Source organism: Podarcis raffonei, chromosome 1 (assembly GCF_027172205.1).
Source record: "Podarcis raffonei isolate rPodRaf1 chromosome 1, rPodRaf1.pri, whole genome shotgun sequence".
Classification (NCBI taxonomy): Eukaryota; Metazoa; Chordata; class Lepidosauria; order Squamata; family Lacertidae; genus Podarcis; species Podarcis raffonei.
In genome coordinates, this window is record NC_070602.1 from 85,800,032 (window position 1) to 85,813,252 (window position 13,221).

Genomic DNA, 13,221 nt, shown 5'->3' on the forward strand with positions numbered 1-13,221 from the left:
ACAGTTGCACATCAACAGCTATATTTATTAGAAGAGATCCCATCTACAAGAAATAGTGAAAAAACTACAGCAAAAATGTGCTGGTAGGAACAGGGCGTAAGAAGTGGTCGCCATCCCTCCACCCCCTCCCAGCCCAAGAAATGGAGGGGGCAGTCAAGCACTCACAAGCAGAAATCCCAAAACACTGACCTGACCTGATGGATCATGAGCCTCCCCCTGCAAATCGGTGCCCTTTTCTTCTCAGACTTATGGCTAAGAAAACTCCAGGCTAGTCCTGCATGGCTCTTAGAAAGCACACTATCTTCATAAAGGAAAGCAAGGTAGGCAGGCACAGGCCAAAGTAATGTTAATTGTGTGGCAATCACTTGGTGGCCTGAATGTGTAGAATTGCTGGTATTTTTCACCATGATAGGGAGTCACCACAGATGATTACTTCCAAGTGCCCCTGGCAAATTCCCACACAATAAGAGCCAAGCTAGAGGGCCATTCATGGTGCCCTATACTAGCTCTCCCAAGGTGTGTGAATTCACCCCAAGTTTTACTCAATATAGCCAGACAAAAATAGAGTCAGGCCTTTCAGGCAGGTAAATGGCTCAGCTGTAGCAGAAGACTGGTTCCAACAGGCCCAGGCCTCGCTGATTCAGTCCTTCATCCTACCCAGCCTTACACAGCTAAGATGGGATGCATCATTCCAGAAGACTCATTGTGGCCCCTAGGCAAAGTGACCATTTTGGAAGGCAAAGATTCCTGCAGTGAGAAAGGGAAGTTGACATCCAGTGGGGCACAGACTGATAGGTACCTCCTTTCCCACTCTTCCCTGCCTTGTGCCCTACACTTTCCAGACACCCAAAGCATTTCCCATCAAGGTGCCCCCACCCCAGCCCCAAGCCCAAACTACATCCCCTCCCCTGCAGCCCTAGCTAGGGAACATGAAAGCCTTGATCCTCCCAAGCTCCAAGGCAGCCTGTGAGGAGCACTGCTTCAATGCCAGAGGTTCAGGCCAGTCTTTGCAGTTAGAGGACACAGGAAGAGGCCAACCCCAGCATGAGCAGCTGGTGCAGTGGGCAGAAAGTCCAAAGGGGGGCAACTGTGGAGCAGGGTGGGTGCAAACTGTGAGATTGGCTGCAACGCAGGTGGTGGATTGACTGCAGTGTGGACAACGCAAGGGACTGGTGGGGGCTGGTGGCTGATAAGGTAACACATTAAGGACGCTGCCCCACAGGTAGAGCGCTGTAGCCATTACACCATTGCTTCCTGGCTGCTGCCGCTGTTGCTGCTTCTCTCCTTGAATGGTTCTGTTCTCTGCTCCTGTGCACGGAGAGCTGTTAGGTAGCACTAAGCCATGATCCAGATGCTGGTCTGAAGAGGGGAGAGGCAGGTATGCAGCTAGAGCATCCCTGGTGCTGGCAAACTCAGTAGGACTGGCCCTTTTTACATGTATAGTGTGATGAACCACTGCAGTAGAAGCAAGGACAGCAGCAACACCTGTCAGGTACATCACACCTAGAATGCAAGCCAGCTGTGAAAAGAGATGACAAATGTCAGTATGCAGCATGTCTTCTGCCCCACCTGGAAGAATCCACCTGAGATCACATATAGATGAACTCAAGGAGATTCCTGTGAGAGCCATTCAAAGGCCCACCCAGCCCAGTGTCCCACTTTCCCACAGCAGCAACCAGATATACACTGGTAAGAACACTGCCCTGAACACTGTCCTTTTCAAAGGCAGAGGTTTGGTTTACCTAGCACATGTGTGGATAGGAGGGTACAAGTTAGCAGAAGAATATGTTTTCATCCAGATTCCATCATTAGGTGAGGCCAAATTGGCTGAGCCTTTTTAAAATAAAAAAATAGTGGCACCCTGGGTTGTGGAATCTCAACCCTGGGAGGACTGGTACACCTGTTTGCTTTTTCTATTCAATGAATACGTTAAAAACTTTGATTCACTGATGTGTTAGGCTGGATGAATAAATGCTGCTAGCTCTGTTGCTTATCTTTGGGATTTTTATATTTAGCCATGCTATGGTTGGTTTAGTTGCTTTGTATGTCTCCAGCAGATTTTTTGTTTGACTGAGCTACTTAAAGGGCCTATATTGAAAAGCAGCCTAGAATGGAAAGGGTAAATTTGTTATTTACTAATTATCAGCCAACAGTATAACACTGCACATAGGCATATCCGGTCCTATCTAGTAAGTCTCTGTCTCTCGTCTCTCTCACACACACATGAACAAACCCCATACCCTGGCATTGAGAGTCTATTCATTTCCAGCATCACTGGACCCACATAGGATAGCTGCTCTCTGTTCCCCAACCCCCATCCCATCCAGTAAGCTGGGCCTAGCTTGGCCTGCCTTACCTTTGCCACCTGCTGGTAGAAATGCCCCAGTGCCTGCTGCCACAGTGTTTGCTCCATTAAGACACACAGGTCAGTGTAAGTGAACCAGCCACGCCAGATGCCCTGCCTCTCAGCCACACTGCAGGAAAGGAAATAAGGAAATAAAGTTCTTGTCTCAAGACCTTGTATCCTGGCAGCATTCTGCACCATGAACAGGAAGCGTTTAAGAACTCACACAGATGCCCATTACTGCTATTTCCTATGCTGCAAAGCCACATAAAGAAGACAGCAAGCAGGATGATATGTTGGATAGCACTGCAGCAGGGGTAGCTAAATGTGTTGCATTCCAGAAGCTGCTCAATTCCAAGCTACCATGAGCCCCTGCCAGTGATCAGGGACTATGGGACCATTCCTGCCCTGGGGAACATTGTTAACATTAATGAAGCCAATCCAGGTATTTGAGAGGCATGTGGAAAGGTACTCTGAGGCCATGTTCAGCCTATTCCTAATGGACAGCAGCAACTGCATATACCCAGAAAGAACAGAGATCCCAAAAGATTCCTTCTATGCCAGCTGCAGAAGGACAATGCCATCCTGAAAAAGCAAAAGTACTTACCATCCCTCCAGCCAGCTGAGCATTTCAAAAAGCTCCTTGGGATCTGTATAGAGGCTCCAATCCTATAGAAAGTAACAGGAATTCTTAAACCAGGGAGCTAGAATTCTCTTCCTATGCACTCACTTTCAAGGTAACAAATCTTACTTGAATGATGCATGGAATACGCAGTTACCCTATTGGGAAGGCAGATCCCTCTACAAGAAGATTAGGAGTGGGAAGGGTCAGAGAAGCCATTATCACCACACTATCCATATCTAATAGAAGAAGCTTCCCAAGAGAAGTTGTTGGGGTAAGTTCACCCCTATGAATATTTTTTCACTCAGGCCCCCTGCCCCAGTTTGGCAACATTTCTACAACCGTGACAATACTCAATGCTCACCCTAGTCAAGAGACAGAAATATTCAGGCACCAGGTTAAAACCAGAATTTTCTACACAAATTGTTTTAGTGGATGGATTTGATCTGGTGTAACTGCATTTTTAAATAGTACTGTACTGATTGTTTCATCACTGCTCTCTCTTATTGATTGTACTAGTAAATTTAGATATTTTTTGGACATTTTAAAGAGTTTTATGACTTAATTGTTTAATGAATTTATTGTTGTGAACCATACTGTAGGCTGCGAAGAAAAGCAGTATATTAATTGTAACCAACATGCTCTCACACCCTTCTGAACACAGTGACTGGTCTACATTCTGCTGAACTTCAGCTGAAAATTCCTCAGCAGCCCTCCCTTCCTGACATGGTAGATGTAGCAGACTTACAATGGCACTGAGGAAATTCATCTCCAGTGTGTTCATGGTCTGTACGTCTACTTTGCCTGCGGCACCCCATTCATCATTGAAGACCTCCTCCTCTTCTCCTTCGTCATATAAGTATTTGCTGGCAACCATCTGAAAGCAGCAGGAGAGACGCTAAGAGAGTGGCACAAGGTGAAGTTTCAATGGAGGTGGGACAGATACCCCCGCTTTCCTACTGGAATCAGTTGCCCCATTTAAGGATGGAGGAAAACCCCATCCTCAACTTACCAAGATTCCCAGGTAATAAGGAGAGAGGGATCTGTACAGACCCTAGTCTGTACAGCCAGTTCAACACCCTCAGTTTTTAACAGGTTAGACAGACAAGGAGCCAGCCATTCAAAAAAGGCAAATATCTGGTTTGGTGGGAGGGGGCCTATGGCAGGAAAACCTCTGACTTGTAATCAAAAAGAAAAAGACAGAAGTCAAGTTATGGAGGATCAGGGAAGTTACATTGAAGTTTATGGCCCAGGGGAAAGAGAAGACAACAGTTTCCATTTACACAGGACCAGCTTATTCAAAGCACTTTGTATAAAATTCCTCATGGATCCTTATAAACCATTCAGATCATGATAATATCAAATGGGAACCAGCGCCTCAGAGATTACCAGCTTGCTTAAAAGCCACCCAATAAGTTCAGGGCCATGGCAAAAAATTCAAATAGTATTTCATGAGCAGCATTCTTAGCAACTACATCACAGCGCCTTCAAGATGGGGATCCACAGGCTCCTGTAGTTGTATTGTAAGGAACAGAAGACAGGCAAATGTTCTGAAGTGCTGGAGGTTCAAAATGGATATGGCAGCTGCATTGCCAGGAAAGATAGGAACCCTTTTTCTAGCATTAAAAGTGTATGCTCCTTGTGGCAGAGATCTTTGGGCCAAACAATCTCTTACTACTTAACCATTGCTTTCCCTGCTCTAAACCAACCCAGGCACCCACCATAGAGATCAAGAAGAGGTCAGAGGAGGAGATCTGCTGTAGATATTCAGGATTGCGATGCCGAAGCCTCTCAATGTAAACCAGGGCCAACATCAGGGAGCAGGGGGAGATGCAAGCCTCCCTAGGATGAAAGGTTAAGAGACAACCGCTCAAGCACTCCATCATAGGTTCATCTGTAAAGCAGATCACCTATACCCCAGAAACCTTTGGAGCTTGAAAATCCCACTTTAAAGAAATCAAGACTTTGCCCGTTCTTGGGGCCACTCTAGTTGTACAAACAAACCATCCTTAAACATCCATATGTCATATGTACTGTAAGTTGGATACTGCACAACCCCAACATCTTTATCTGCAGTCAAACTCCATACAGATTCACAAAAGATGAAACACAGCTAAGGAGGCTTGGAAGTATTAATGAGAATGGATCAACTAAGTGCCATCAAGGTGCTGCAGGCATAGAAAATTCATGTTTGCCTTTGCAAGGGCTTTGCAAGGACACAGATACTCCCTGCAATCAGGGAAAAACCTCTTAGGCTTATATCCACCCCAGCTCATTTTTCTATGAGCTCCCACTGAAGAGGTCACAGGCTGCTTTCTAATTGTCCTCAATTAGCATTCAATTTCTTTCGTGAAGAAATTAGTATTTCATCAAAAACTCCTCCCCAACCACTCTAGGCAACAGCCTCAAACTTCTTCCCACCTATTGCTGTTCCCATAAAGAGGGGGCGTTTCCTAACTTAAGGCTTCCCTCCGCTGTTTTTTTAACAGAAAAGCTGATTTTGTACAAAGTTATTATTATGTTTATATAACTTTATATTTCAATAATGCATATGCTGCGTTTTATGAGAATGATTCTCAAAGCAGCAGGGATGCAATTGCACAAATTGAAACATTGTTTAAAAAACACCCCCCCTCCCAGTTCACAGAACAGAAAACAACTCTGTATGGACAACAAAGAAACAGAAAATCATTTCTGAGCCGTACCGGGAGACGTGTGATACATATTTTTTCTGGAGCCTGCGAATCGGGCTGGGAGCAGCCTTCTGGAGCAATTCAACAGCAATATCTAGGAAGGAGAAAACAGCAGGGTTCAACTCAGTGCACATAACCCCTTGTCCCCAAGTCATTGTCATACTCTATAGTTTAGCACCATCTCTTTTCAGCAGACAATACCTGCTTCCCTCTGTAGCCAACCTGGCAAAGAAAGGCGCTTGCAAATGGAAAACATGGGGGGGAAATTGGAGTCTTACCGGGGGGGGGTTCAATTTCATCTCCAAAGATGCAACATCCATTTGGAAAATCATTTTTTAAAGCAAGGTTATGTCAACAAGAATATAACAGCTGGATAGAAAGACTAGACAGCTTGCCCTGGTTTCTCCCAGATCTGAACACACCTATCTGGAACTGTATAAGTATACAGTTTCCTTATTTGTCCTTGATGTTATTTGTCCCTGATAGCATTGTTCATGGCCCATGTGTCTTTTGTTGCAACTTGACAAGATCAACCATATATACATTCATTCCAGCAATTCAAGGCCAACTTTAGACTTCCGCCTCTGAAATACTTGTCTCTTAGCAACCACAAGGAATCTACTGAGTCAGTCACTCAGAAGTTCATGCTGTATGTTAGTATCCATTATTTCCATCCTACCCATACATATACAAACAAATAATAAAATCACAAGCCACAGTTGCAAGATAGCTTTAGGGCGGGGGAAAAAACCTCTGGTAGCTCATACTAGAGATAAAAATGGGAAGAAATAATTGTATACCACTCTGGATATCTTACTGGAAAAGAGTATACATGAATGTTCATCAAATGGAGGATGGGATATTTTAAAAAGTACAAGAGACCTACAGAGGTGTTTAGGAACTAGAGGCCTATGGCAACCTGTTGCTCTTCAGTTGTTGCTGGACTACAAGTTTTAGTATCTCTGATCATTGTCCATGCTGGTCACCACTCCCCGCCTTTCAGGGCACCTTTAAATAAAGGGCTTGTTCCTAGCTATGAAGTATTCACACATATTTGTTCTCTCTCACACAGCAGCTCTCTGGCCCATGACTCAACATTCCACCACGTCAATGATCTGGAGTGTTTAATTGGATAACAATGCAGACAAATGAACAAAGCAGGAAATGAAGTAATTAACCATATTAGAGCCAAGCAGAATTATGGCAGAAGAACACATTATAGCAACCAAACTTGGTGGTGGGGAAGTGAGCAGTGCTGTTCCAGATTATGTGAAAGAGAAAAAGAGAGGAGCAAGGGGAGAAGAGAGATCTCAGCTCCGAAAAACTTCTACCACAATCAATCAAAATGCCAAAAAGTGCAGATACAGTCAAATTCTTAAGTATTTTCCCCAGCTTGTACCCAGTTCAATTGAATATCGTTTGTACCGAGGATGGTAAGGAGGTGGTGGTGTGGAGTAGAAAGTAAGGGAGCTTGTCACCCTTATCCCCTCCCCTTAAGACCCTTTTCAAAGCCAAACTCACCGGCAACTGGGCTTGAGAGGTTATCAAGGGCACTTTCTTTATCCCAGCCATAGTAAAGTCGCTTGCGTACCCGATCACTCAGCTGCTGGTGCCTGGGAAGAAACTGAGAGAAAACTGGCAAATGAGAGTGTGGTGCTGTAAACCTCCACCTTTCTCCCCGACCCAAGTGACACACAACACCTCAGTCTCATAATTCAATGCATAAGGGTATAATTAGCGTCTGTGGGAGAAAACACTGTAATTATAAATATCTACCAACAAGCTTCCATTTTAGGCAGGGCAACCTAGCCATACACGCTAACCACTGAGCTACAGCAAAAAGGCATACCGTAAGAATCGGTTTAAAATCTCCAGGAAAGGAGATTCCAAAAACCCCATCCTATTTACCGGTATTCCACCAGGTGCCCCCCCTCTCTTTCTATTCCTACAAATCTGCACTGTTTTTTTTTTTAAAAAATTATTGATTTTCCAACATAAATTATAACACATTACAACTGACAGTACAAAGACAAACAAACATATAAACATGTATAATTTCATAATCTTTTTTTCCTTAAACCCAATTTCAACGACTTCCCCATGCCTCCCTTTTCTGCATCCATGTTTTAGACTTTTTCAGCAACCCCTGATCTCAATTACTTATAATTCACTTTCTTTAACCTTTTTCTCTTACCCAATCATTTATCGCTGCAAATCTGCTTTGCCATACCCATGACATTTTAACACTCAATAATTTTACAACAGTTCTTAAGATAAAGTTTAAATTTCTTCCAATCTTCTTCCACCGTCTCTTTCCCTTGGTCACGGATTCTGCCCGTCATCTCGGCCAGTCCCATATAGTCAATCACCTTCATCTGCCACTCTTCCAGCGTGGGTAGTTCTTGTGTCTTCCAATACTTTGCTAGAAGAACTCTTGCTGCTGTTGTAGCGTACATAAAAAACGTCCTATCTTTCCTTGACACCAATTGGCCTACCATGCCCAGGAGAAAAGCCTCTGGTTTCTTATGAAAGGTACACTTAAGAACCTTCTTAATTTCATTATAGATCATCTCCCAGAAGACCTTAATCCTTGGGCACGTCCACCAAAGGTGATAGAAAGTACCTTCCGTTTCATTACATTTCCAGCATTTGTTATTGGGCAAATGATAAATTTTTGCAAGCTTGACTGGGGTCATGTACCACCTATAAATCATTTTCATAATATTCTCTCTTAAGGCATTACATGCCGTGAACTTTATACCGGTGGTCCATAACTGCTCCCAGTCAGCAAACATAATGTCATGACCAATGTCTTGTGCCCATTTAATCATAGCTGATTTAACCGTTTCATCCTGTGTATTCCATTTCAACAGCAAGTTGTACATTCTTGACAAATTCTTAGTATTGGGTTCTAACAATTCTGTTTCTAATTTTGATCTTTCCACCTGGAAGCCAATTTTCCTGTCCTGTTTAAATACTTCATTTATCTGGTAGTAATGAAGCCAATCTCTTACTTTAGACTTCAATTTCTCATAACTCTGTAATTTCACTTTCCCCCCCTCATGTTCTATAATTTCCCAATATTTTGGCCATTTAGATTCCATATTAAGTTTTTTCACTTCCTTAGCTTCCATTGGTGACAGCCACCTGGGGGTTTTATTTTCCAACAAGTCTTTATACCTAATCCAAACATTATATAGTGCTTTCCTAACAATATGGTTTTTGAAACCTTTATGGGTCTTTACCTTGTCATACCATATATATGCATGCCAACCAAACCTGTTATTAAACCCTTCCAAGTCCAAAATGTCTGTGTTCTCAAGAAGTAGCCAGTCTTTCAGCCAGCAAAAAGCCGCTGATTCATAATACAGTTTTAAGTCTGGCAGGGCAAACCCCCCTCTTTCTTTTGCATCAGTTAATATCTTAAATTTTATTCTGGGCTTTTTGCCCTGCCATACAAATCTAGATATATCTTTCTGCCACCTCTTGAAACAGTCCACTTTGTCCACAATCTGCAATGTTTGAAACAAAAACAACATTCTCGGCAAGACATTCATCTTAATAACAGCAATTCGGCCTAACAAGGAAAGTCTCAAATTTGACCATATTTCTAAGTCTTTCTTAATTTCTGTCCAACATTTCTCATAATTATCTTTAAATAAGTTCACATTCTTGTGTGTTAAATTAATCCCCAGGTATTTCACTTTCTTTGCTACCATTAATCCGGTTTCACTCTGAAACCTCTCTCTTTCCACAACTGTTAGATTTTTTTTCCAGTACCTTCGTTTTTTGTTTATTCAACTTAAAACCTGCTACTCGACCAAAAACTTGTATTAACTCCAAAACTCTTTTTGTACTAGTGTCTGGCTCTTGTAAAGTTAATACTAGATCATCTGCAAACGCTCTCAGTTTGTATTGTTTAGCTCCAATCTTCCCATATATTTTGTTTTAAATAAAAGCACTTCTGAAATCATTTGAATGCTTTTCACATCATTCCTTAAAGTTGTGGCCAAACTGTATAGTACCGAGTGACTTACATCTTTAAGTCAAAAAGAACACTCACTTTATAGAGTCAGAAACTCAGCAATATGGTTGGGACTTACTGGGGAAGCACCAGCAGTACCTTTGTTAAAAGGGCCACACTAAAGTGGCACGGTCCACATGCTCAAAAGAATTACAGGCCTGCTTAATGTGGAAAGGGATTTTTTAAAATTATTATTAAAAAGGAGGCTAGAAACACACCTAAGGGTGGACAATACAAGCTTGGATGGTCTGGAGAGAAGTATCCCCTGACTCTGAGGCCGTAGATCGTGTACATGGGAAAAAACAACAAGGAGGAAGAAGACAGCAAAGGTTTTTCTGGACTACCACACATCCTCTTTTATTCCTGCAACAGGCTGCTCCCTCCAGACTTCTATGCTCCCAGGTCTGTGCTTGAATAGCATCTCTCAGCTCTGGGAATTTTTGTTCTTACCAGTTATTGTGGAGGATTTGCATCAACCAATACCAATTGTTACGTGCAGTGCTTTTTTCTAAAGAAAAGTATAGGGGTACTCTCTTTTTGACTCAAGAAAACCAGAATTTTATAGTTCAAAACGGGGAAAATAAATACAGTAAATAGAAAAAAAGTTTTCCTCCCCCCAGGAAAAAAGCACTGGTTATGTGGAAGCAGAGCACAGTAGGGGGAAAAGAGAATCCCATTAAGGTTGCAGCACTGAATGAGTGCCTGCTCTTTTCCTTTCCTTCTCCCCTTTTCTCAGTGTTCCCCAGCCAAATGCAAGTTCAGTGATAAAACCTATCAACTTGCTTTCCTTTATATTTTATGTCAACAACCAATCAACAGGCCTGAAAACACCAAACCCTATGCAGCCACACACAAAAGTACTATTTCTAACACTCTTCACCAGTTCTTTTTTGTGCTGTTGTCTCATGCCTTTTCTTTATAGCCCTCCTTAATGACATTCTTCCTTTTGTCTCCTGGTTCAGTTTACAGCATTTCCAAACGCTCCTTAATTACCCCTTGATTTCTCATGCATCTCCAAACCTGCAACCCCAGAGTAAATAGAGGGAGGAAACCACAGGTCCTGAAGTTCCTTTTACAGCACTTGAGTGCTGCAAAAACCTTAATAAGTTTTGAAGTACAGTAACAATCAGAATGGATTTTCCTTCAGGCTTTTAACCAAGTTAAGCAAGTCTGCATCTAATACTGCCAGGGAAGCCTGGCCCAAGCTTACTTTGAAGAAAGATTAGACTATAAAGTTGAGCAAATAAAGAATTAGCATGTTGTCATTTACTATATCAGTATGGCCCCTTTGGTGTACCAACGTACACCCTTCTAGTGATCAGTCTGGACAGACACTAATAGTTCCCATACTCCTGTCATTAACAAACAGCCATAGATTGAGTAACAAGGGATGGGGAATCTGTGGCCCTCCAGCTGCTGTTGGGACTACAACTACCACAATTTCTGAATATTAGCAGACTGGCTGAAGCTGATGGGAGTTGCAGTCCCAACAACATCTGGAGGTAAACAATGTGCTGAAAGCCAGGAAAAGACGGACCGACCCCTTAAGATTGCCTACGCATATGCCATATCTACACTGAAGTAATATATCCCAAGTTCCCACCGAACCTGGGAGTAAACTGGGATGACAGCCGTTCTTACAGAGGTGCAGCAAAGCCCAATTATGGTGCCTTGAAGCTCAAGGCAACGGAGGGAAGGAATGCCCACAGAATGGCACCCGGTGGGCGTGGCCACCCAAAGAGCAAAAGTCCTTCGCACCCGCCAAAGGAAAATGACAGACACCTCGCTGGCGGGAGGGGAGGGGGTCCCAATCAGCTGGCGAAGGCCGGAGGGGAGCGCGGTTCAGATTGGTGACAGCAGCTCACCGTGAACTCCTGGAAGCCGCTCAGGGAGAAAGCGCCCTCCTCGTCCAACAGGAGCCCGTTCAGATCCATCCTGCCGCGCGTGAAAAGGGGCGTCAAGCGAGGTTGATCTCCTTGCTGCTGCCCCCGTTGGAAGGTAGGCAGGTGCCCGGGTGGGAGCTGCCCAGAGAGCAAGACGCCTCCTCCGCGGATAGCACCGCAAAAGGAAGAAGAAAGGGCTCCGCGCAGCCTTCCTCTTCCTGGGGCGGGAGAGAAGAGAGGGAGGGAGGGAGGGAAGGAGGCGGGCTTTTCTGCGGCCTCCGCTTCTAATAAGCCGAGCGCGAGGGAGGGCGAAAGGGTTGCTTTTAGGATGAGTCACCGCGCGTGTGGCGCCTTCATCATCCCTCCGTCCGGTCCTGCCAACTCAGGTCGCAAGCAGCCGAGACGGACGTCTCTGGCGGCAAAGGAAGCGGGACTTGGCTTTTTTCTTTTTTTCTTTGCAGGGTTGGGATCCGCCTGCTGCAACCCAGCAACCCCTCAAACAGAACTGGAGAGATGGAAGTTTGACGGAAAATAGAAGTACTGGTTGTGCATAGGTATATATGCGACACTCGATTTCTCATCGTTGATATACTGGCCGCGAATAAGTGAACTGACTCCGTTTTGCGTCAGTCACATTGGTAATCAAGGGATGAACACATCTATTCGAATTAGTCCTTTGAGCGAGCATGTCAAGAGGATGGATCCTGGCACATCACGATGTTATTTTTTTTCTACACCTGTAAGAGAGTATATCTTGTTTTTTAGGCAAACAAGCCTACCCAGACATGTAACTTTATTTTGGACATTTATGTTAAAACTGCTGTTTTTATCTGTATTGTGCTAAATGTTATGTCTGTTTCCTTTTAAAGTTTCCTTTTATCAGTACTTTAATATATATTTTATATTGTTTTCTGTAATCTGCTTAGAGGTTTTTGTTGAAAAAGCAGGATATAAATCTTGTTAAATTGGACCCCATGTGTACCAATTTGATTATTTGCACTACAGATAATAAATTGCAATGGTGGGAGGAATGGAAGATAATCCTTTTGTCCATTGTGATCATTCTGACAGTGCATAGAACATACTGTGGCACGTTTGTGTTCCGCCATCCTTCTGTCTCCAAAACAGAATCTCCTCATGGTTACCAAGTACTTCCTTTCAGTGGAAGTAAATGATATTTTGTACAGAGGCATTGCAATAGATATAGAGATGTCTCAGTTTCTCTTTACATCCATCAGACAACAACATATTATGCTAAAAATGATTCTGGCCTTGTACAGGTGAACTAATATCTACTACCACCAAGCCATTGGGTGTCTGAAATGCCATAAACTCCGATATGACCAGAGCCACATGTGTACATTACTTTTCTGAAGACAGTTAATAGCACACTGCACAAACAGAAGTGGTGAGAGGGGGATCCCAGGATTCCCAATTTCTTATTTCTAGTCCCTACAAAAATTCAAAACAGCAGCATGAACAGCCTCAATAAAGAATTGAAGTTTATACAATGCCTCTATAATACAAGTAACCACAGCCTGGCAGGCAACCTGGCAATGAGAATATTACACCCGTAACGATCACGCCAGCAGTAGAGGAATTCGCATTTTATTTTTCCAAAAGAGTCTGTTTCTCATTTCTTCAACTGCTCTGTT

At 43.4% G+C, this 13,221-nt stretch overlaps 1 protein-coding gene across 1 annotated transcript; it reads right to left on the reverse strand.

Annotated features, from left to right (window-relative positions):
* Positions 1-4: 4 nt before the first annotated feature.
* CNPPD1 (cyclin Pas1/PHO80 domain containing 1) lies at positions 5-11,835 on the reverse strand. The gene is made up of 8 exons (XM_053401934.1): positions 11,549-11,835; positions 7,181-7,283; positions 5,672-5,753; positions 4,688-4,808; positions 3,715-3,843; positions 2,952-3,013; positions 2,357-2,474; positions 5-1,519 (listed from the first exon to the last, which is right to left on the reverse strand). Exons 1-8 carry the CDS (start codon positions 11,615-11,617, stop codon positions 917-919), a joined length of 1,287 nt encoding a protein of 428 aa, XP_053257909.1. The 5' UTR covers positions 11,618-11,835; the 3' UTR covers positions 5-916.
* Between the last annotated feature and the right edge of the window lie 1,386 nt (positions 11,836-13,221).

What these genes read in the sequence shown, in the direction of transcription:
- CNPPD1 (XM_053401934.1), bottom strand. Translation starts at nt 11,617, where the DNA reads ATGGATCTGAACGGGCTCCTGTTGGACGAGGAGGGCGCTTTCTCCCTG. An exon ending in CCTCTCAAGCCCAGTTGCCG is followed by an intron (nt 5,754 to 7,180) that starts GTGAGTTTGGCT and finishes TCTCCTTCCTAG; the next exon opens with ATATTGCTGTTGAATTGCTC. An exon ending in TATGTATCACACGTCTCCCG is followed by an intron (nt 4,809 to 5,671) that starts GTACGGCTCAGA and finishes CTTTCATCCTAG; the next exon opens with GGAGGCTTGCATCTCCCCCT.